Source organism: Entelurus aequoreus, linkage group LG10 (assembly GCF_033978785.1).
Source record: "Entelurus aequoreus isolate RoL-2023_Sb linkage group LG10, RoL_Eaeq_v1.1, whole genome shotgun sequence".
Taxonomy (NCBI): Eukaryota; Metazoa; Chordata; class Actinopteri; order Syngnathiformes; family Syngnathidae; genus Entelurus; species Entelurus aequoreus.
In genome coordinates this window covers 38,884,099-38,906,607 of record NC_084740.1, presented here as the reverse complement: position 1 = coordinate 38,906,607, position 22,509 = coordinate 38,884,099, and the positions used below count along the sequence as shown (strand labels likewise).

The 22,509-nt window shown below is 39.4% G+C and overlaps 2 protein-coding genes across 3 annotated transcripts; both read left to right on the top strand.

Annotated features, from left to right (window-relative positions):
- The first annotated feature begins 305 nt into the window (after nucleotides 1-305).
- rnf169 (ring finger protein 169) lies at nucleotides 306-11,900 on the top strand. 2 transcript variants are annotated; one of them, XM_062062145.1, is made up of 7 exons: nucleotides 306-409; nucleotides 5,933-6,282; nucleotides 6,444-6,505; nucleotides 6,591-6,650; nucleotides 9,960-10,060; nucleotides 10,138-10,222; nucleotides 10,297-11,900. In XM_062062145.1, exons 1-7 carry the CDS (start codon nucleotides 342-344, stop codon nucleotides 11,353-11,355), a joined length of 1,785 nt encoding a protein of 594 aa, XP_061918129.1. In that variant the 5' UTR covers nucleotides 306-341; the 3' UTR covers nucleotides 11,356-11,900. The 2 variants fall into 2 exon arrangements, with proteins under 2 accessions (XP_061918129.1, XP_061918130.1); XM_062062146.1 differs by having other exon boundaries at nucleotides 333-409; nucleotides 5,983-6,282.
- Nucleotides 11,901-17,148: 5,248 nt separating this feature from the next.
- spcs2 (signal peptidase complex subunit 2) lies at nucleotides 17,149-22,404 on the top strand. Its single transcript, XM_062062144.1, has 5 exons — nucleotides 17,149-17,275; nucleotides 17,545-17,628; nucleotides 17,703-17,863; nucleotides 21,884-22,018; nucleotides 22,103-22,404. Exons 1-5 carry the CDS (start codon nucleotides 17,243-17,245, stop codon nucleotides 22,287-22,289), a joined length of 600 nt encoding a protein of 199 aa, XP_061918128.1. The 5' UTR covers nucleotides 17,149-17,242; the 3' UTR covers nucleotides 22,290-22,404.
- Nucleotides 22,405-22,509: the final 105 nt, after the last annotated feature.

Genomic DNA, 22,509 nt, shown 5'->3' with positions numbered 1-22,509 from the left:
TGTGACTTCACTTGGACTTGAGGCTTTTGACTTGACATGACTTGCTACTTTCCCCAAAACCTAAAGCTTAAAAAGTTATTTGGGAGCGCTCCGTATCTTTCATTTTGTACGTGTCTGTCTATCAGCGTGTGTGCTGCGTGTCAGCGTGTGTGCTCTCAGTACAACAACCAATCAAATTAGATCTACATTGTTTTCATCACACAGCATTCAGCCAATCAAATTGCAGGACAACCAATGAACAAGAGTTGTCAAACAACGTGCCAGTGAGAAAGATTTATGCCTAGGTTGGTTTCGCTCGGGTATAAAAACTACGACTTGGTCAACAAAAAACGAATTGCCGTATGCAAATCACGCAGTTCGAATATTACAGACGGAGACGCAACAACTTCAACAAGATGCACAAAGAAGGGTAAGTTTTGAATGTAAGATAACGTTTATTGGCTAAGTAACATGACTTTTATTTGCTGTGTAGTTAAATCAGTGAGGCTGTAAACTCACTGCTAACGTCATAACCATAGACATCTTATAAGTAGACGCAGCATCGAGCGCTACTGCTTACTGGCGCAGACGAGACGCGGGGCCGCCATCTTGGAGTGGTGATCCGCTCCACTCAGTGCAATTCATTTGGCAGGAGCAATGAACTGTCAGCGCATTTAATTCATTTTACCTCACTGAATACCACTCATTTTCACGCGCTTTTTTGTCATACGTGTAGCTATGATAAAGGACACATGTTTTATTATTCATAGTTTGCTTAACAGTAATATACTATTCTTATATGCTATAAGTGACCAGACGTCCGAGATCAAAACTGGGAATATAATCCCAGAGAAGGGGGAAAAAAACGGTCAGCTATTTTTAAGTTGAAGAAACAATATGATTAGGTTATATATACATGCGTATATCCTACATAAACAATGTATGAATACATTAAATATCTATATATCTTATAGACCGTATCTCTGTTGCTGCAGCAGCAGAGAGTTTATTCTGTCTTGACACTTTGTATTGATATTTTGTATTACATTCTTCCCTTAAATGATCATGTTTACAGTGATTGTTATATATGTATTTTTTTATGTATGTCGCTTTGGATAAAAGCGTCTGCCAAATACTTAAACATATATAAACACCTGTAAGTCTTTATATCAGCTAAAACCACCAATCTGTTTCACTGGATTCAGAAAAGAACCAAATGCTGTCTTACCCAACAATGTTAGTATTTGAATATTGTTACTTGAAGACTTATTCCTGGTTACAATTATACTGTTAAGAAAGTATTGTCTTATATTTTGCCTAAAATGAGAATGCATCATAATCAGTGGCGGCTGGTGAATTTTGTTTTAGGTGGGGCTGAAAGTTTGTAAACCAAACCCCTGTAGGGGCGTCATCCTCCCCCAGAAGATTTCTTTGTGATTTTCACATACAAATATTGAAGATCTTTGCTCCTTCTCAACTCTGTGGTAATATTCTTTTCATAAAATACAACCAATAGTACATTAAAGGCCTACTGAAACCCACTACTACCGACCATGCAGTCTGATAGTTTATATATCAATGATGAAATCTTAACATTATAACACATGCCAATACGGCGGGTTAACTTATAAAGTGACATTTTAAATTTGCCGCTAAACTTCCGGTTCGAAACGCCTCTGAGGATGACGTATGCGCGTGACGTAGCCCGGCGAACACGGGTATGCCTTCCACATTGAAGCCAATACGAAAAAGCTCTGTTTTCATTTCATAATTCCACAGTATTCTGGACATCTGTGTTCGTGAATCTGTTTCAATCATGTTCATTGCATTATGAAGAAGGAAGCTGAGCAAGCAAAGAAGAAAGTTGTCGGTGCGAAATGGACGTATTTTTCGAACGTAGTCAGCAACAACAGTCCACAGTGATTGTTGTTTACATTCCCGAAAGATGCAGTCAAGATGGAAGAACTCGGATAACAGAGACTCTAACCAGGAGGACATTTGACTTGGATACACAGACGCCTGTAGAGAACTGGGACAACACAGACTCTTACCAGGATTACTTTGATTTGGATGACAAAGACGCAGACGTGCTACTGTGAGTATGCAGCTTTGGCTTTTTTTTGCGTATGTACGTAACTTTTTAAAAATATATAAGCTTTATGAACCTTGGGTTAGGTGAACGGTCTTTTGGGCTGAGTGATTGTGTGTGTTGATCATGTGTTTGAATTGTATTGGCGTGTTCTATGGAGCTAGGAGCTAGCAGAGGAGCTAGCATAACACGTACCGTACCTACGTGCGCGTCACGTACGTAACTTTTTAAAAATATATAAGCTTTATGAACCTTTGGGTTAGGTGAACGGTCTTTTGGGCTGAGTGATTGTGTGTGTTGATCAGGTGTTTGAATTGTATTGGCGTGTTCTATGGAGCTAGGAGCTAGCAGAGGAGCTAGGAGCTAGCATAACAAACACGCAGGTGTTACTATGCAGGATTAATTTGTGGCATATTAAATATAAGCCTGGTTGTGTTGTGGCTAATAGAGTATATATATGTCTTGTGTTTATTTACTGTTGTAGTCATTCCCAGCTGAATATCAGGTACCGTGAGTATGCAGCCTTGGCTGCTAAACATTCGATAACTTGACCGTTTGTGCGCGTCACGTACGTAACTTTTTAAAAATATATAAGCTTTATGAACCTTGGGTTAGGTAAACGGTCTTTTGGGCTGAGTGATTGTGTGTGTTGATCAGGTGTTTGAATTGTATTGGCGTGTTCTATGGAGCTAGGAGCTAGCAGAGGAGCTAGGAGCTAGCATAACAAACACGCAGGTGTTTTTATGCAGGATTAATTTGTGGCATATTAAATATAAGCCTGGTTGTGTTGTGGCTAATAGAGTATATATATGTCTTGTGTTTATTTACTGTTGTAGTCATTCCCAGCTGAATATCAGGTCACCCCCGGCTCTCACAGCATCTTCCCTATCTGAATAGCTTCAACTCCCCACTAGTCCTTCACTTGCACTTTACTCATCCACAAATCTTTCATCCTCGCTCAAATTAATGGGGAAATTGTCGCTTTCTCGGTCCGAATCTCTCTCACTTCATGCGGCCATCATTGTAAACAATAGGGAACTTTGCGTATATGTTCAACTGACTACGTCACGCTACTTCCGGTAGGTGCAAGCCTTTTTTTTATCAGATACCAAAAGTTGCAATCTTTATCGTCGTTGTTCTATACTAAATCCTTTCAGCAAAAATATGGCGATATCGCGAAATGATCAAGTATGACACATAGAATAGATCTGCTATCCCCGTTTAAATAAAAAAAATTCATTTCAGTAGGCCTTTAATGTTAAATCTTACTTGTGAAAAGTAATCCCCCGATTCCTTTTTTCAACAGTACGCTCATTTGAGCAGGAAAACGCTGAACACCAGCCTGGCATCTTTGTTTTCTACCTGTCAACTGTCAGTTTAGGCTGCTCGCCGGCTCATCATCACCACTTCAAGATGCAAATTGCTCGCGTCACAGCAACCAATGCTGCGTCTACTTATAAGATGTCTATGGTTATAACATCATTTCAAACACAGCAATATGTTGCGTCCACTGCAGTTCGCTACCTTATTCATACTTTTTGTCAAGTGATTTTTTTAAGCAGGGTTGCATGAAGTACCTACACTTAACGTTACGTTACTCAATGTATCACACACAGTAACATAAAGTTAAGACGGCGGTCAGCAGCACCGCATATTTTAGCCACCTACAAAAAGACAAACATAGTCAAATAAAGGTCAGTTAAAATGTATACTATATTAAGAATATGTGTACATATTGCATAGGGCCCTGACATCTAAAAAGTACAACTCTGTTCATTGTTATGTTCATGTATTTGTTATGTTTTTCATGTGTACACACACATCAACACACATACAGTATGAGATGAGATCAATGAGATAAGGTAAGAACAGAATAGAAACTGCTGTGGAACTAGTTACAATGCAATATGCCATGGAAATACAATGTTAACACTTTTGTACAAATAAGTACAGTTGCACTTGTTTTTGCAAATGTGTTTATTCTGTAAAGGAATGAGTTAAATGTTTAAAATTGTTTAAACTATTAAAATGACTGGTTAATAGTGCTATTATGAATTGCAATGTCAGTACTATTTTTTTTCCTGCTATTTCAAATGCACTTGTTTTAATAAACAAGTACAGCGGTTTAAAAGCATACACAATCTGTGTAAAAATATTAGTCTGCGGTTAAAAGGACTTGAAAGGACTCGAAACTCAAAATGCAGGACTTGTGACTTGACTTGAGACTTTCCAGTCTTGACTTTGGACTTGACTCGGGACTTGCCTGTCTTGACTCGGGACTTGACTCGAGACTTGAGGGCAAAGACTTGAGACTTACTTGTGACTTGCAAAGCAATGACTTGGTCCCACCTCTGCCGTAAGCACACATGATTGTGCGTGCTGCTGGTCCACTAATAGTACTAACCTTTAACAGTTAATTATACTCATTTTCATTAATTACTAGTTTATATGTAACTGTTTTTATATTGTTTTACTTTCTTTTTTATTCAAGAAAATGTTTTAAATTTATTTATCTTATTGTATGTTATTATTATTTTTTTTAAAAAAGGACCTTATCTTCACCATACCTGGTTGTCCAAATTAGGCATAATAATGTGTTAATTCCACGACTGTATATATCAGTATCGGTTGATATCGGTATCGGTAATTAAGAGTTGGACAATATCGGAATATCGGATGTCGGCAAAAAGCCATTATCGGACATCCCTAACAAAAATCGAATATATGTTTGTGATGTTATGAGCTAGGGCGGCGTTTTTCAACCACTGTGCCGCGGTGTGCCGTGAGATATTGTCTGGTGTGCCGTGGGAAATTATGCAACTTCCCCTAATTGGTCCAAAAAAATATTTTTTGCAAATCAATAGTTATAATCTGCAAATAATGTGCTGTTGCTTAGTGTCTGTGTTGTGTAAAACTCAGCAGGGTAACCACGTAATACTCCATGTCAGTAGGTGGCAGCTGGTAGTTAATTGCTTTGCAAAAGTCGGAATGTGTGGGGTGAGACGAGGATGGTTTGTTGTGATCCCAATATGCAGACCACAGCGGGAGGCATATTGCTTAAACCAAAAATGAACGAAAGGGAAAGGAAAAGGCAATGGCTATGCAAAACGAAAGTAAAACTGAACTGGCTACAAAGGAAACAGAAACAGAATGCTGGTATTTATTTATTTATTTTTTGTCATAAAGAAATACAATCATGTGTGCGTACGGAGTGTATCCCTGCAGACTGTTTTGATCTATATTGATATATAATGTATATATTGTGTTTTTTATGTTGATTTAATTTAAAAAAAAAAATATATATATATATATATAATTTTTTTATTTATATATATATATTTTTTTGTTGTTGTAAATTTCTTGTGCGGCCCGGTACCAATCGGTCCACGGACCAGTACCGGGCCGAGGCCCGGTGGTTGGGGACCACTGCTTTACTGTATTTTGAAATGAATTACCTAATTTGGAACTTCAACACCCACAATTCCAAGAGATGTGGCTTATTGACGCATGCGCAAAATACTTCTTCTGACGGTGTGCAAACCACGTTTAGATGCAATACTGACATCTTGTGGCATAGAAGGCGCCTCGTGTATCAACTAAAAAATATACATATTTTGCTTTAATTTACCAAATATATTTGGGTTTTTTTCTGTAAACCAGTATCAGCACAAATGTTTAGTTCATTGTGTTTTGAATTTTAAAACATGATACTTCACTTCCGGTTGACAATTTCGGTTTAAGAAAATGTACGTTTCACGTGAAATTCAGGTACAAGTTACGTAGCAATGTTGAGTGCTACCATTGCATTAAAACAAAAGCCGCAAATCTATCAGTAGTTTTGTTTTTGTGTCTCACAAAACAAAGTGCCGCCCGTCCAGACTTTTATTTTGAAGGCCCAGCCTTGTTTTTGGCAGGGAAGGGCGGGGTTTGTTTTGAAGCAGAACACTCTCCAGGCAAGATGGCGGCCGCGGGGTCTGTCCAACGGTCCGGGAAGGCGACGGACGCTGGCGAGTCCCGGTCCCGTACCAGACTCAGAACCGCGTGCGGACCCGCCTCCTCGGGTCCACCCGCGAACCACGCTGAGACCCGCGCCGCCCGCGAGCATGCGCGATCCGCCGGCAGCCCGCCCTGCTCGGCCCGGGGACGACGGAGGACCCAGGACGAGAGTGGCGGGGCGGCCGTAAAGGACGCCGAGCACCGGAGAGCACCGACAGGTAAGCGCCGAGCTGGTCACGTGTCAGCTCGATGGGCTGGCGGCAAGTTAAAGTTATGGAACTGTAAAGTTGAAGGACAACACGGAGGGACTTGTTGGGACATGTTGAGTAGGAGGAGCCAGGGACTCTTCATTTAAAACTGTGTGTGTTTGTGTTGTCAGACGTCTTTGTGTGTCCAAGTTTGGTCCAGATGTCAGCAGAAGGTCCAAACATGAAGCACAAGGTGATCTTTTGCTTCCTGTTAAAAAGTTCTACAAGAAAAGCTTTGGTGTTGTTGGAAAACAAAATGCTGATTTTGTTTTATTCAGCTGTCTCTGTGTGAGGACCGAGAGGAGGCGAAGAGGAGGAGCATGCGCAGAGACGAGCCGGTAAGTCATTGCATAAATCACAGGTGTCAAAGTAATTTAGATTTTCTTTTAAAGTGGTCCTCCACGTCCTTTATGTGGCCTGTGAAAGGCTGGAAATATATATATTTTTAAATTTGTTCTTTAATTTTTGACAGAAAAATGTTGCATATGTTCTACACTACAGGTGTCAAACTCGACGCCACATACATTTAATTGTGGCCCACTATATCTCTTTACGGTGGAAAGCCATATCAATTTAATGTGCCTCATCCATTAATCTCAACGTGGCCCAAAAGACCCGCCATGATGTTTTATGTGGCCCGCGAAAGGCTGCAAATAAAAGAGAACTTTTTGGCTAAATGTATTTATTTCAAATTTGACAGAAAAATGTTGCACATGCCATCGCATATGTTCTACACCACTGGTGTCAAATTCAAAGCCCGGGACCGCCACTTAATTTTAATGTGCCTCATCCACTAATTTTATTGTGGCCTGCTACGTCATTTTACTGTGAACCGCCACATCATTTTGATGTGCCTCATCCTATAATTTTACTGTGGCCTCGCCACGTCATTTTACTGTGGACCGCCACATAATTTTAATGTACCACACCCAATCATTTTACTGTGGATTACCACATAATTTTACTGTGGACCGCCACATCATTTTAATATGCCTCTCATTAATTTTTAATGTGGCCCGCCATATAATGTTACTGTGGATCGCCACGTCATTTTAATGGGCCTCATTCATTTTTAACATGGCCCACCACATAATGTTACTGCAGACCGCCACATTATTTTAATGTGCCTCATTAATTTTTATATGGCCCGCCACATAATGTTACTGTGGACCACCACATAATTTTAATGTGCCTCATTTTTTTTAACGTGGCCCGCCACATAATTTTAATGTGCCTCATTATTTTTTAAAGTGGCCCGCCACATCATTTTACTGTGAACCGCCACATCATTTTAATGTGGACCGCCACGTCATTTTAATGTGCCTCATTCATTTTTAATCTGGCCCGCCATATAATGTTACTGTGGACCGCCACGTCATTTTAATGTGCCTCATTAATTTTTAACATGGCCCGCCACATAATGTTACTGTGGACTGCCACATCATTTTAATGTGCCTCATTAATTTTTAATATGGCCCGCCACATAATGTTACTGTGGACCGCCACATTATTTTAATGTGCCTCATTAATTTTTAATGTGGCCCGCCACATAATGTTACTGTGGACCACCACATAATTTTAATGTGCCTCTTTATTTTTTAATGTGGACCGCCACGTCATTTTAATATGCCTCTCATTAATTTTTAATGTGGCCCGCCATATAATGTTACTGTGGATCGCCACGTCATTTTAATGTGCCTCATTAATTTTTAATATGGCCCGCCACATAATTTTAAGGTGCCTCATTAATTTTGATGTGGCCCGCCACATAATGTTACTGTGGACCACCACGTCATTTTAATGTGCCTCATTAATTTTTAATGTGGCCCGCCACATAATGTTACTGCAGACCGCCACATCATTTTAATGTGCCTCATTACTTTTTAACGTGGCCCGCCACATAATTTTACTGTGGACCGCCACATTTTAATGTGGACCGCCACGTCATTTTAATGTGCCTCATTCATTTTTAATCTGGCCCGCCATATAATGTTACTGTGGACCGCCACGTCATTTTAATGTGCCTCATTAATTTTTAACATGGCCCGCCACATAATGTTACTGCGGACCGCCACATTATTTTAATGTGCCTCATTAATTTTCATGTGGCCCGCCACATAATGTTACTGTGGACCGCCACATCATTTTAATGTGCCTCATTATTTTTTAATGTGGCCTGCCACATAATGTTACTGTGGACCGCCACATCATTTTAATGTGCCTCATTATTTTTTAATGTGGACCGCCACATCATTTTACTGTGGACCGCCACGTCATTTTAATGTGTCTCATTAATTTATAATCTGACCCGCCATATAATGTTACTGTGGATCGCCACGTCATTTTAATGGGCCTCATTAATTTTTTAATGTGGCCCGCCACATAATGTTACTGCGGACCGCCACATTATTTTATTGTGCCTCATTAATTTTTATGTGGCCCGCCACTTAATGTTACTGTGGACCGCCACATCGTTTTAATGTGCCACATCATTTTAATGTGGACCGCCACATTATTTTAATGTGCCTCATTAATTTTTATGTGGCCCGCTACATAATGTTACTGCGGACCGCCACGTCATTTTAATGTGCCTCATTAATTTTAATTTGGCTCGCCACATAATGTTACTGCGGACCGCCACATCATTTTAATGTGCCTCATTAATTTTTATGTGGCCCGCCACATAATGTTACTGCGGACCGCCTCGTCATTTTAATGTGCCTCATTAATTTTAATTTGGCCCGCCACATAATGTTACTGCGGACCGCCACGTCATTTTAATGTGCCTCATTAATTTTAATTTGGCCCGCCACATAATGTTACTGCGGACCGCCACGTCATTTTAATGTGCCTCATTAATTTTAACGTGGCCCGCCACATAATTTTACTGTGGACCGCCACATTTTAATGTGGACCGCCACGTCATTTTAATGTGCCTCATTCATTTTTAATCTGGCCCGCCATATAATGTTACTGTGGACCGCCACGTCATTTTAATGTGCCTCATTAATTTTTAACATGGCCCGCCACATAAAGTTACTGCGGACCGCCACATTATTTTAATGTGCCTCATTATTTTTTAATGTGGACCGCCACATAATGTTACTGTGGACCGCCACATCATTTTAATGTGCCTCATTTTTTACTGTGGACCGCCACATAATTTTATTGGGGTGCTTCCAATAATTTTAATGTGGCACGCTACATAATTCTAATGTGACCCGCTACGTCATTTATAATGGCTCGCTACATAGGCACATTATGTGGTCCGCCATATCATTTTGTGACCCAAATGACCCGCTACATCATTTTATGTGGCCCGCCACATCGTTTTATGTGGCCCGCCACATCGTTTTATGTGCAAATAAAAAAGCACTGTTATTTCAATTTTGACATGAAAATGTTGCTCATGCAATTGCATAAGTTGTCCATCAATCTGTAAAAAATATAACGATCAAAAAGTGTTGTCTTTGCAAATTATGTAACAAGGCTATTATATGTTTATATTTAAAACTATTCCCAGTTTCATGTGGCCGTTTGAGGGCAGCCATAATTGCGACGTGGCCCTCACTAAAATTGAGTTTGACACTCCTGGCTTAAATAGTCCGAAAAGTGAATGAAGTTCTGAATGAGCCGCTTGTTGCCAGGGAGTTTTGTCGGACTCTGAGAACGAGGTGCCCATCGGCAAGAGGATCAGGACTCTGTCTGCCTTCGTTAGGAGAACCAGAACCTCGTCGGGCATCGCAAGGTGGTCCTGCTCGTCACACTCGCTTTGTGTCGTTAGCCGCGCGGCGTGACCCCTGACCTCTGCCCTTTGGTCACCAGGTCTTCTCAGAGGAGCCGCAGCTGCACGCTGGAGCACAGAGGCGGCAAGCTGAAGATGCTCACGCAGACGGCCACGTTGGACAGAGTACGACGTCCGTCGCACTTGCAGTTAGCGTGGCTCTTCAAAGCAGCTGAGGTCATCATTTCCTGTCATTTCAGGTCGGCATCGGTCACAGCTTCACGGCGGGAATCCTCCTCTCGTCCGAGAACAGCCGCTCCGTCTCGGCGCCCGTTTCCGCTCCTGAACGCCGGCCGGCCTGGCGTGCGGCGATGACATCGTCGGCAACGCCGCTGAGCTTTCTTCAGTTCGGAGCGGAGCGCTCCATCAGTCCCGAGAGCAACGACAGCATCTCGGAGGAGCTGAACCACTTTAAACCCATCGTGTGCTCGCCCTGCACGCCGCCCAAACGCCTGGCGGACGGCCGACTGCTGGAGCCCATCATCATCAAGTCCACGCCCCGGAATCTAACGTGCGGCTTGACTAAGCCCACCAGCTACGAGGCCAGCCCGGCCGTGCTGCAGAGGTGGCGGCAGATCGAGCTGGACCGCCAAAGTTTCAAAGTCAACTCCAAGGCCACGCTGACCAGCCCCATCAAGGAGCTCCAAGACGGCGGGGGCGTGTCCTCGGGAGTTCGGGGCGGCGCCAGCAACAAGAGAAAGCTGGTGTTCGACCCCCCGAACGTGGACGGCGAGGCCTTTCAGAAACAGTCGGTGAAGATCCGCGTGCCCGCCGTCCGCTACAGCAGCGAGGTGACTTTCAGAGGAAGTTCCGACTTTGACAAGACTGTGGGCGTTCCGGAGTTGCGGGGGGGAGGGGCTTTGTTCGGCCGCAGACATTCGTTCTCGCCGTACGCGCACAAGTCGGGCTTTCAGTCCTGTAAGATGACGCCAAAAGACTCGTCGAGCCCCCGCATCGAGTCCGACAGTGGCGTCCACTACCAGACGACTACCTCAAAGAGGAGCAGGAAGCGCCACCAGAAGACCAAACACTTGGACCAGGACCGCGACTCGGAGGTCTTCGACGAGCGCCTCCTCCGCACCATCCAGCAGGAGAGGCGGGACCGAGCCCTCGCCGTGAAGCTGCAGAGACAGTTTGACCGAGAGAGCAACCCTTGCCGGACCAGTCCTGACAAGTACTTCCTGCGCTCCTGGATGTCCAATCAGAACCGCAGGAGGCGCGGCCTACGGCGCTCTCGACGAATCAACAAGCAGCGCTAGTCAAACCACCGAATCCAAACGTTCTTTTTCACCTTTTCCTGATGCTAAATGGAACTAAATCATGCTGTAAAATGACTTTTCTTCTCTCCATTGTGCTAATATGTTGAGCTAATGTTAGCAATGAGGCTAATGTTAGCTTGCTAGCACAGCAAACACAAAGTTGACAAAAGACTTGGCTTCTACTGCAGTATTTTTCTCTCATCTTTGCTTTTTATCATTGATTCCTGAAATCAGCATATTGGCTGTGTCAAAGGTGTTCAGTTTCCATCAATAACTTTAAACACAAACCTTTTCTACATATGTAACAATTACACATAGATATATACTGTATATTTTAGGGGGTGTCCCAATGAGATTGTCTCCTCCACTGAAGGGCTTTTTTTTCTTGACATGCCAGCTTTAATTGACTTTCTTTGACAGCAAAGATATTATGCACATTTTCTAAACTAGTTGAAGAGTGTTGGACAATGTAGCAGAGTGCCAAATGACTGAAACTGTGACATTTTGTATGACAGCACGTCTAAATTATTAAAAAGTTGAAACAATTATCAACATCAAACCCTGGTCAGGGCCAGACTGTCTGGTCCACAAAGCATGAATCTTCTGAATCAGTACAGAAAACATACAGTTTTGGGAGTAAGAGATGAAAAAGGTGATTCAGACTACATTTGGTGGAGCCTGCGATCTGTTGTGTGAACCTCTGGTTGATTGAAGCTAAAAAGCTAGCGGGAGATGTTAACATGCTAAAGTTAACTTGTTATACTGGGAACAGTTAGCATAATGTAACAGGGAGATATGTTTTAAAACCCATTAATTTTAGGTTTATAAGACTAAAATTAGCAAAAATGCTAACATAAAACAATATCATGCTAACAAGAAGTTATGTCTAAAATGGCGCCAAGTATCAGAATAGCTAAAATGCTAGCATTAAACATCAGCCTAACAACTTAGGAAACGTTTGCGTACTTCTAAAATAGCACCAAGTATCGAAAGCCATTATTTTTAGATTTTAATACAAATACAATTAGCGAAAAGTCTAGCATAAAATCTTAGCATACTAACCTAACGTGGAAATAAGAGCATACTTGCAAGATGGCGCCATGTAACCAAATCCATTAATTTTAGATTCAAATGTTCAAAATAAGCTAAAATGTTAGCAATAAATGTCAACATGCTAACGTTAACTTGTTCTACTGGGAACAGTTAGCATAATGTAATGGGGAAAAATGTTTTAAAACCCATTAATTTTAGGTTTATAAGACTAAAATGAGCAAAAATGCTAATATAAAACAATAACATGCTATCAGAAGAAGTTAACATATGTCTAAGATGGCGCCAAGTATCAGAATAGCTAAAATGCTAGTATTAAAAATTAGCATAACAACATAGGAAACTTTTGCGTACTTTTAAAATGGCACCAAGTATCGAAAGCCATTTTTAGATTTTAAAACGAATACAATTAGTGAAAAGGCTAGCATAAAATGTTAGCATGCTAACCTTAACGTGGAAATAAGAGCATACTTGCAATTAATTGATTGATTGAAACTTTTATTAGTAGATTGCACAGTACAGTACATATTCCGTACAATTGACCACTAAATGGTAACACCCGAATAAGTTTTTAAACTGGTTTAAGTCGGGGTCCACGTTAATCAATTCATGGCAAGATGGCACCATGTAACCAAATCCATTACATTTTAGATTCAAATGTTCAAAATAAGCTATATTGTTAGCATTAAAATGTCAACATGCTAACGTTAACTTGTTCTACTGGGAACAGTTAGCATGATGTAATGGGGAAAAATGTTTTAAAACCCATTAATTTTAGGTTTATAAGACTAAAATGAGCAAAAATGCTAACATAAAACAATAACATGCTATCAGAAGAAGTTAACATATGTCTAAGATGGCGCCAAGTATCAGAATAGCTAAAATGCTAGTATTAAAAATTAGCATAACAACATAGGAAACTTTTGCGTACTTTTAAAATGGCACCAAGTATCGAAAGCCATTTTTAGATTTTAAAATGAATGCAATTAGCGAAAAGGCTAGCATAAAATGTTAGCATGCTAACCTTAACGTGGAATTAAGAGCATACTCGAAATTAATTGATTGATTGAAACTTTTATTAGGAGATTGCACAGTACAGTACATATTCCGTACAATTGACCACTAAATGGTAACACCCGAATAAGTTTTTAAACTGGTTTAAGTCGGGGTCCACGTTAATCAATTCATGGCAAGATGGCACCATGTAACCAAATCCATTACATTTTAGATTCAAATGTTCAAAATAAGCTATATTGTTAGCATTAAAATGTCAACATGCTAACGTTAACTTGTTCTACTGGGAACAGTTAGCATGACGTAATGGGGAAAAATGTTTTAAAACCCATTAATTTTAGGTTTATAAGACTAAAATGAGCAAAAATGCTAATATAAAACAATAACATGCTACCAGAAGAAGTTAACATATGTCTAAGATGGCGCCAAGTATCAGAATAGCTAAAATGCTAGTATTAAAAATTAGCATAACAACATAGGAAACTTTTGCGTACTTTTAAAATGGCACCAAGTATCGAAAGCCATTTTTAGATTTTAAAACGAATACAATTAGTGAAAAGGCTAGCATAAAATGTTAGCATGCTAACCTTAACGTGGAAATAAGAGCATACTTGCAATTAATTGATTGATTGAAACTTTTATTAGTAGATTGCACAGTACAGTGCATATTCCGTACAATTGACCACTAAATGGTAACACCCGAATACGTTTTTAAACTGGTTTAAGTCGGGGTCCAGGTTAATCAATTCATGGCAAGATGGCACCATGTAACCAAATCCATTACATTTTAGATTCAAATGTTCAAAATAAGCTATATTGTTAGCATTAAAATGTCAACATGCTAACGTTAACTTGTTCTACTGGGAACAGTTAACATGATGTAATGGGGAAAAATGTTTTAAAACCCATTAATTTTAGGTTTATAAGACTAAAATGAGCAAAAATGCTAACATAAAACAATAACATGCTATCAGAAGAAGTTAACATATGTCTAAGATGGCGCCAAGTATCAGAATAGCTAAAATGCTAGTATTAAAAATTAGCATAACAATATAGGAAACTTTTGCGTACTTTTAAAATGGCACCAAGTATCAAAAGCCATTTTTAGATTTTAAAACGAATACAACTAGCGAAAAGGCTAGCATAAAATGTTAGCATGCTAACCTTAACGTGGAATTAAGAGCATACTCGCAATTAATTGATTGATTGAAACTTTTATTAGGAGATTGCACAGTACAGTGCATATTCCGTACAATTGACCACTAAATGGTAACACCCGAATAAGTTTTTAAACTGGTTTAAGTCGGGGTCCACGTTAATCAATTCATGGCAAGATGGCACCATGTAACCAAATCCATTACATTTTAGATTCAAATGTTCAAAATAAGCTATATTGTTAGCATTAAAATGTCAACATGCTAACGTTAACTTGTTCTACTGGGAACAGTTAGCATGGTGTAATGGGGAAAAATGTTTTAAAACCAATTAATTTTAGGTTTATAAGACTAAAATGAGCAAAAATGCTAATATAAAACAATAACATGCTATCAGAAGAAGTTAACATATGTCTAAGATGGCGCCAAGTATCAGAATAGCTAAAATGCTAGTATTAAAAATTAGCATAACAACATAGGAAACGTTTGCATACTTTTAAAATGGCACCAAGTATCGAAAGCCATTTTTAGATTTTAAAACGAATACAATTAGCGAAAAGGCTAGCATAAAATGTTAGCATGCTAACCTTAAAGTGGAAATAAGAGCATACTCGCAATTGATTGAAACTTTTATTAGTAGATTGCACAGTACAGTACATATTCCGTACAATTGACCACTAAATGTTAACACCCGAATAAGTTTTTAAACTGGTTTAAGTCGGGGTCCACGTTAATCATTTCATGGCAAGATGGCACCATGTAACCAAATCCATTACATTTTAGATTCAAATGTTCAAAATAAGCTATATTGTTAGCATTAAAATGTGAACATGCTAACGTTAACTTGTTCTACTGGGAACAGTTAGCATGATGTAATGGGGAAAAATGTTTTAAAACCAATTAATTTTAGGTTTAGAAGACTAAAATGAGCAAAAATGCTAACATAAAACAATATCATGCTATCAGAAGAAGTTAACATATGTCTAAGATGGCGCCAAGTATCAGAATAGCTAAAATGCTAGTATTAAACATTAGCATAACAACATAGGAAACTTTTGCGTACTTTTAAAATAGCACCAAGTACCGAAAGCCATTTTTAGATTTTAAAATGAATACAATTAGCGAAAAGGCTAGCATAAAATATTAGCATTGCTAACCTTAACGTGGAAATAAGAGCATACTCGCAATTAATTGATTGATTGAAACTTTTATTAGTAGATTGCACAGTACAGTACATATTCCGTACAATTGACCACTAAATGGTAACACCCGAATAAGTTTTTAAACTGGTTTAAGTCGGGGTCCACGTTAATCAATTCATGGCAAGATGGCACCATGCAACCAAATCCATTACATTTTAGATTCAAATGTTCAAAATAAGCTATATTGTTAGCATTAAAATGTCAACATGCTAACGTTAACTTGTTCTACTGGGAACAGTTAGCATGATGTAATGGGGAAAAATGTTTTAAAACCCATTAATTTTAGGTTTAGAAGACTAAAATGAGCAAAAATGCTAACATAAAACAATAATATGCTATCTGAAGAAGTTAACATATGTCTAAGATGGCGCCAAGTATCAGAATAGCTAAAATGCTAGTATTAAAAATTAGCATAACAACATAGAAAACTTTTGCGTACTTTTAAAATGGCACCAAGTACCGAAAGCCATTTTTAGATTTTAAAATGAATACAATTAGCGAAAAGGCTAACATAAAATATTAGCATTGCTAACCTTAATGTGGAAATAAGAGCATAGTTGCAATTGATTGATTGATTGAAACTTTTATTAGTAGATTGCACAGTACAGTACATATTCCGTACAATTGACCACTAAATGGTAACACCCGAATACGTTTTTAAACTTGTTTAAGTCGGGGTCCACATTAATCAATTCATGGCAAGATGGCACCATGTAACCAAATCCATTAATTTTATATTCAAACGTTCAAAATAAGCTAAAATGCTAGTATAAAACAGTGGTCCCCAACCTTTTTGAAACTGCGGACCGGTCAACACTTGAAAATAAAAAAATAAAATGTTTTTTTTGTTTTTTTTTTGTCATAAAAAAATACAATCATGTGTGCTTACGGACTGTATCTCTGCAGACTGTATTGATCTATATTGATATATAATGTAGGAACCAGAATATTAATAACAGAAAGCAACAACCCTTTTGTGCGAATGAGTGTAAATGGGGGAGGGAGGTTTTTGGGGTTGGTGCACTAATTGTAAGTGTATCTTGTGTTTTTTATGTTAATTTAATAAAAATAAAAAAATGAATTTTTTAAAAAATTTCGGTACCAATCGATCCACGGACCGGTACCGGGCCGCGGCCCAGTGGTTGGGAACGTTACCATGCTTAACATGTGAATAGTTAACATACTTGCAAGATGGCGTCATGTAACACAATCCATGTTTTTTTTTAGATTTAAACGTACAAATTAAGTTAAAATGTTAATATTAACATGCTAACGTGGCATACTTGTAAGACGGCGTAGTTTAGCGGTTAGACAGCTTTCCAACTTGGAACAGAAGGAGTTAAACTGAATCCATGACCGGACCAATATGGTGGTCGGCGGTGACGAGTACGTTTTCACTTTTAGACCAATCAGGAGCGTCCATGTTGCGGAAGTCGTGTTTTGGGGCGGAACACAAAAAAATCCAAGATGGCAGCTCCGCGCAGTGGTATTTTAGAGAAAGTAAGAATACGTTTTTTTAATTGCTTTTAAACTTTTACAACCGACAATAAAGTGAAATTAACGCTGAAATGTGGAGACTTTTCAAGCTTAAAAGTCGGCGAGGAGCGTTCTAGTCAGGCTGCTTGGACGCGGCCGGCTGAGCTAGCATGCTAAAGATGAATGATAGCAACGTCAAATCAATAGGCGCGTTTGATCCAGCGTATTTTTTGTAACTCGAGGCCCAGCGGCGACTGCTTCCTGGGTAATAACGTGGCGTTAATGTGTTTCAGTGGCGCATCGACGAGAAGCCGGTGAAGCTCGACAAATGGGACGGAGCAGCGGTTAAAAACTCTTTGGATGACGCCGCCAAGAAGGTCGGTGTTCAAACGCTTAACGTGACGTATGCTGTGACGTCATACCCCCCCCCCCCCCCCCCCCACACACACAGGTGCTGCTGGACAAGTATGGCTACGTGGAGAACTTCGAGCTGGTGGACGGTCGTCTGGTCATCTGCACCGTGTCCTGTGTGTTCGCCATGGTGGCTCTGGTGTGGGACTACCTGCACCCCTTTCCCGAGTCCAGACCAGTTCTGGCCTGCTGTGTGGTTTCATATCCTTTGTCACAGGTGCATGTGTTGTTTGTCTGGTGTGCCGTGGGAGATTATGCAGTTTCACCTATTTGGGTTAAAAATAGAGATGTCCGATAATGGCTTTTTTGCCAATATTCCGATATTGTCCAACTCTTAATTACCGATTCCCATATGAACCGACACCGATATATACAGTCGTGGAATTAACACATTATTATGCCTAATTTTGTTGTGATGCCCCGCTGGATGCATTAAACAATGTAACAAGGTTTTCCAAAATAAATCAACTCAAGTTATGGAAAAAAATGCCAACATGGCACTGCCATATTTATTATTGAAGTCACAAAGTGCTTTATTTTTTTTAACATGCCTCAAAACAGCAGCTTGGAATTTGGGGCATGCTCTCCCTGAGAGAGCATGAGGAGGTTGAGGTGTTTTAGGGGGTAGCGGGGGGTGTATATTGTAGCGTCCCGGAAGAGTTAGTGCTGCAAGGGGTTCTGGGTATTTGTTCTGTTGTGTTTATGTTGTGTTACGGTGCGGATGTTCTCCCGAAATGTGTTTGTCATTCTTGTTTGGTGTGGGTTCACAGTGTGGCGCATATTTGTAACAGTGTTAAAGTTGTTTATACGTCCACCCTCAGTGTGACCTGTATGGCTGTTGATCAAGTATGCCTTGCATTCACTTATGTGTGTGTAAAAGCCCCATATATTATGTGACCAGGCCGGCATGCTGTTTGTATGGAAGGAAAGCGGACGTGACGACGGGTTGTAGAGGACCCTAAAGGCAGTGCCTTTAAGGCACGCCCCCAATATTGTTGTCCGGGTGGAAATCGGGAGAAATTCGGGAGAATGGTTGCCCCGGGAGATTTTACAGTGCGGATGTTCTCACGAAATGTGTTTTGTCATTCTTGTTTGGTGTGGGTTCACAGTGTTAAAGTTGTTTATACGGTCACCCTCAGTGTGACCTGTATGGCTGTTGACTAAGTATGCAGGGCATTCACTTGTGTGTGTGAAAAGCCGTAGATATTATGTGATTGGGCCAGCACGCAAATGCAGTGCCTTTAAGGTTTATTGCCGCTTTGTACTTCTCCCTACATCCGTGTACCACCCCGAAAAGCGGCGTTTTAAAAAGTCATACATTTTACTTTTTACATACATACATATATATAGAAAATGTCTGATTACAAGAAAAAAAAAAAATATATATATATATATATATATATATATATATATATATATATATATATATATATATATATATATATATATATATATATATATACATGTATGTATGTGTATATATATATGGGCTGCAACAACTAATCAATTAAATCGAGTAAATCGATTATAAAAATAGTTGCCGATTAATTTAGTCATCGATTCGTTGGATCTATGTTATGTGCATGCGCAGAGGCTTTTGAAAATGTATTTATTTATTAATTTATTTTTTAAATAAATCTTTATTTATAAACTGCAACATTTACAAACAGCTGAGAAACAATAATCAAAATAAGTATGGTGCCAGTATGCTGTTTTTTTTAAATAAAATGCTGGAAAGGATAGAAATGTAGTTTGTTCTTTTATCCGATTATTAATCGATTAATGGAAGTAATAATCGACAGATTAATCGATTATCAAATTAATATATATATATATATATATATATATACATATATATATATATATATATATATATATATATATATATATATATATATATATATATATATATATGTATATGTATATGTATATATATATATATATGTATGTGTGTATATATTATATGTATGTATGTGTATGTATGTATGTATATATATATATATATATGTATATGTATATATATATATGTATGTGTGTATATATATATATGTATGTGTGTATATATATATGTATATATATATATATATATATATATATATATATATATATATATATAATATTATATATATAATATTATATATATGTATGTATGTATGTATGTGTGTATATATGTGTATGTATGTATATATATATATATATATATATTATATATATGTATGTATGTATGTGTATATATATACAGTCAAGAAAATAAGTATTTGAACACCCTGCTATTTTGCAAGTTCCCCCATTTAGAAATCATGGAGGGGTCTGAAATGTTCACGGTAGGTGCATGTCCACTGTATGAGAGATAACCTAAAAAAAAATTCCAGAAATCACAATATATGATTTTTTAACAATTTATTCGTGTGATACAGCTGAAAATAAGTATTTGAACACCTGTCTATCAGCTAGAATTCTGACCCTCAAAGACCTGTTAGTCCGCCTTTAAAAGTCCTCCTCCACTCCACTGTATATCCTGACTCAGATGCACCTGTGTGAGGTCGTTAGCTGCATAAAGACACCTGTCCAGCCCATACAATCAGTAAGACCCAAACATTCAGCATGGCTAAGAGCAAAGAGCTGTCCAAAGACACCAGAGACAAAATTGTACAACTCCACAAGGATGGAAAGGGCTACGGAGAAATTGCCAAGCAGCTTGGTGAAAAAAGGTCCACTGTTGGAGCAATCATTTGAAAATGGAAGAAGCTAAACATGATGGTCAATCTCAATTGGAGTGGAGCCCCATGCAAGATATCACCTGGTGGGGTTTCAATGATGCTAAGAAAGGTGAGGAATCAGCCTAGGACTACACGGCAGGATTTGGTCAATGACCTGAAAAGAGCTGGGACCACTGTTTCCATGGTCACTGTTGGTAATACACTAAGACGTCATGGTTTGAAATCATGCATAGCACGGAAGGTTCCCCTGCTTAAACCAGCACATGTTAAAGCCCGTTTTAAGTTTGCCAATGACCATTTGGATGATCCAGAGGAGTAATGGGAGAAAGTTTTGTGGACAAATGAGACCAAAATTTACCTTTTTGGTCATAATTCCACTATGAGTGTTTGGAGGAAGAAGAATGATGCGTACCATCCCAAGAACACCATCCCTACTGTGAAGCATGGGGGTGGTAGCATCATGCTTTGGGGGTGTTTTTCTGCTCATGGGACAGGACGACTGTACTGTATTAAGGAGAGGATGACTGCAGCCGTGTATTGTGAGATTTTGGCCCAAAACCTCCTTCCCTCAGTCAGATCATTGAAGATGAGTCATGGCTGGATCTTCCAACATGACAATGACCCAAAGCACACAGCCAGGAAAACCAAGAAGTGGCTTCGTAAGAACCATATCAAGGTTCTGGAGTGGCCTAGCCAGTCTCCAGACCTTAATCCAATTGAAAATCTTTGAAGGGAGCTGAACGTCTGTGTTACTCAGCGACAGCCCAGAAACCTGACTGATCTAGAGAAGATCTGTGTGGAGGAGTGGGCCAAAATCCCTCCTGCAGTCTGTGCAAACCTGGTGAAGAACTATAGGAAACGTTTGACCTCTGTAATTGCAAACAAAGGCTACTCTACCAAATATTAATGTTGGTGTTCAAATACTTATTTTCAGCTTTATCACACAAATAAATTGTTAAAAAAATCATAGATTGTGATTTCTGGATTTTTCTTTTTAGGTTATCTCTCATACAGTGGACATGCACCTACCATGAACATTTCAGACCCCTCCATGATTTCTAAGTGGGAGAACTTGCAAAATAGCAGGGTGTTCAAATACTTATTTTCTTGACTGTATATATGTATGTATGTATGTATGTATAGATATATATATATGTATTATATATATGTATGTATGTATGTATGTATGTGTATATATATATTGTGAATATAATCAATTATTAAAGTAAATTTTGAAATGTTCTTGTAATCAGACATATTAGATGTAATTTTTAGGTAAAAATTCCATCTAATATACCGAAAATATTGCCCGATTACAAAAAATGTTGTGAAAAGTACATGAATAAGAAGACAGAATGAACCTTTTTTAGCAAACTAAAACGTTTTTAGGCCATCTGCACCCACAGCCAGAATGTCCCCATGGATTATCAGGATAGTATTAAAGGCTCTATCATGGCCCTAAATGATATCATATGTTGCAGTCCTTGACAGCCCCCATCACCTACTTCATCATGATGGGTGTGCTGACGCTGTACACGTCCTACAAGGAGAAGAGCATCTTCCTGGTGGCGCTGGAGAAGGACCCGGCCGGGATGGACCCTGACCACAGCTGGCAGCTGGCGTCCTCCCTCAAGCGGTAAGAAGGCAAACATTCCCAGGCGTCACGTGACCGACCGGGCGCTAAAGGTCGGGCGTACTCTCTCCCACCCCTCCCTCGCAGGTTCGACGACCAGTACACGCTCCTCGTGTCTTTCTGCGACGGCTGGTCCAAGACGTGGAGGGAAAGCGAGTTCACCAAGTCGGTGTCTGCGTTCTTCGACGACAACGGGACCCTGGCCATGGACCAGTTTGAAAAATGCGTCTCCAGACTTCACGACTCGCTGGCCAGCGACAAGAAAATGAAATGAAAGAATTGTTGTGATGGACGTGTTCACCTTTTTGTATCCCCGAGCAGAATGGTCCTTGTCAGCCACCACATTGTTACCTGTGATGGCGTCAGGGAAATAAAAGTGACATACTGTCCGCCACTCTTTTCAACTTCAACCACAAGATGGCGCCACAACACAAAGGGTGACTTTTTTTTGTTGTTTTTGCCAAAGAAATAACATTTTATTGATTCATTGCGAA

Excerpts from the sequence above, each read along its gene's own strand:
- rnf169 (XM_062062145.1), top strand. The coding sequence starts at position 342 with ATGCAAATCACGCAGTTCGAATATTACAGACGGAGACGCAACAACTTC. Across the intron at positions 6,651-9,959 it reads GCATGCGCAGAGACGAGCCG|GGAGTTTTGTCGGACTCTGA; the intron begins GTAAGTCATTGC and ends GCTTGTTGCCAG. Across the intron at positions 10,223-10,296 it reads AGACGGCCACGTTGGACAGA|GTCGGCATCGGTCACAGCTT; the intron begins GTACGACGTCCG and ends CTGTCATTTCAG.
- spcs2 (XM_062062144.1), top strand. The coding sequence starts at position 17,243 with ATGGCAGCTCCGCGCAGTGGTATTTTAGAGAAA. Across the intron at positions 17,276-17,544 it reads GCAGTGGTATTTTAGAGAAA|TGGCGCATCGACGAGAAGCC; the intron begins GTAAGAATACGT and ends AATGTGTTTCAG. Across the intron at positions 17,629-17,702 it reads TGGATGACGCCGCCAAGAAG|GTGCTGCTGGACAAGTATGG; the intron begins GTCGGTGTTCAA and ends CCACACACACAG.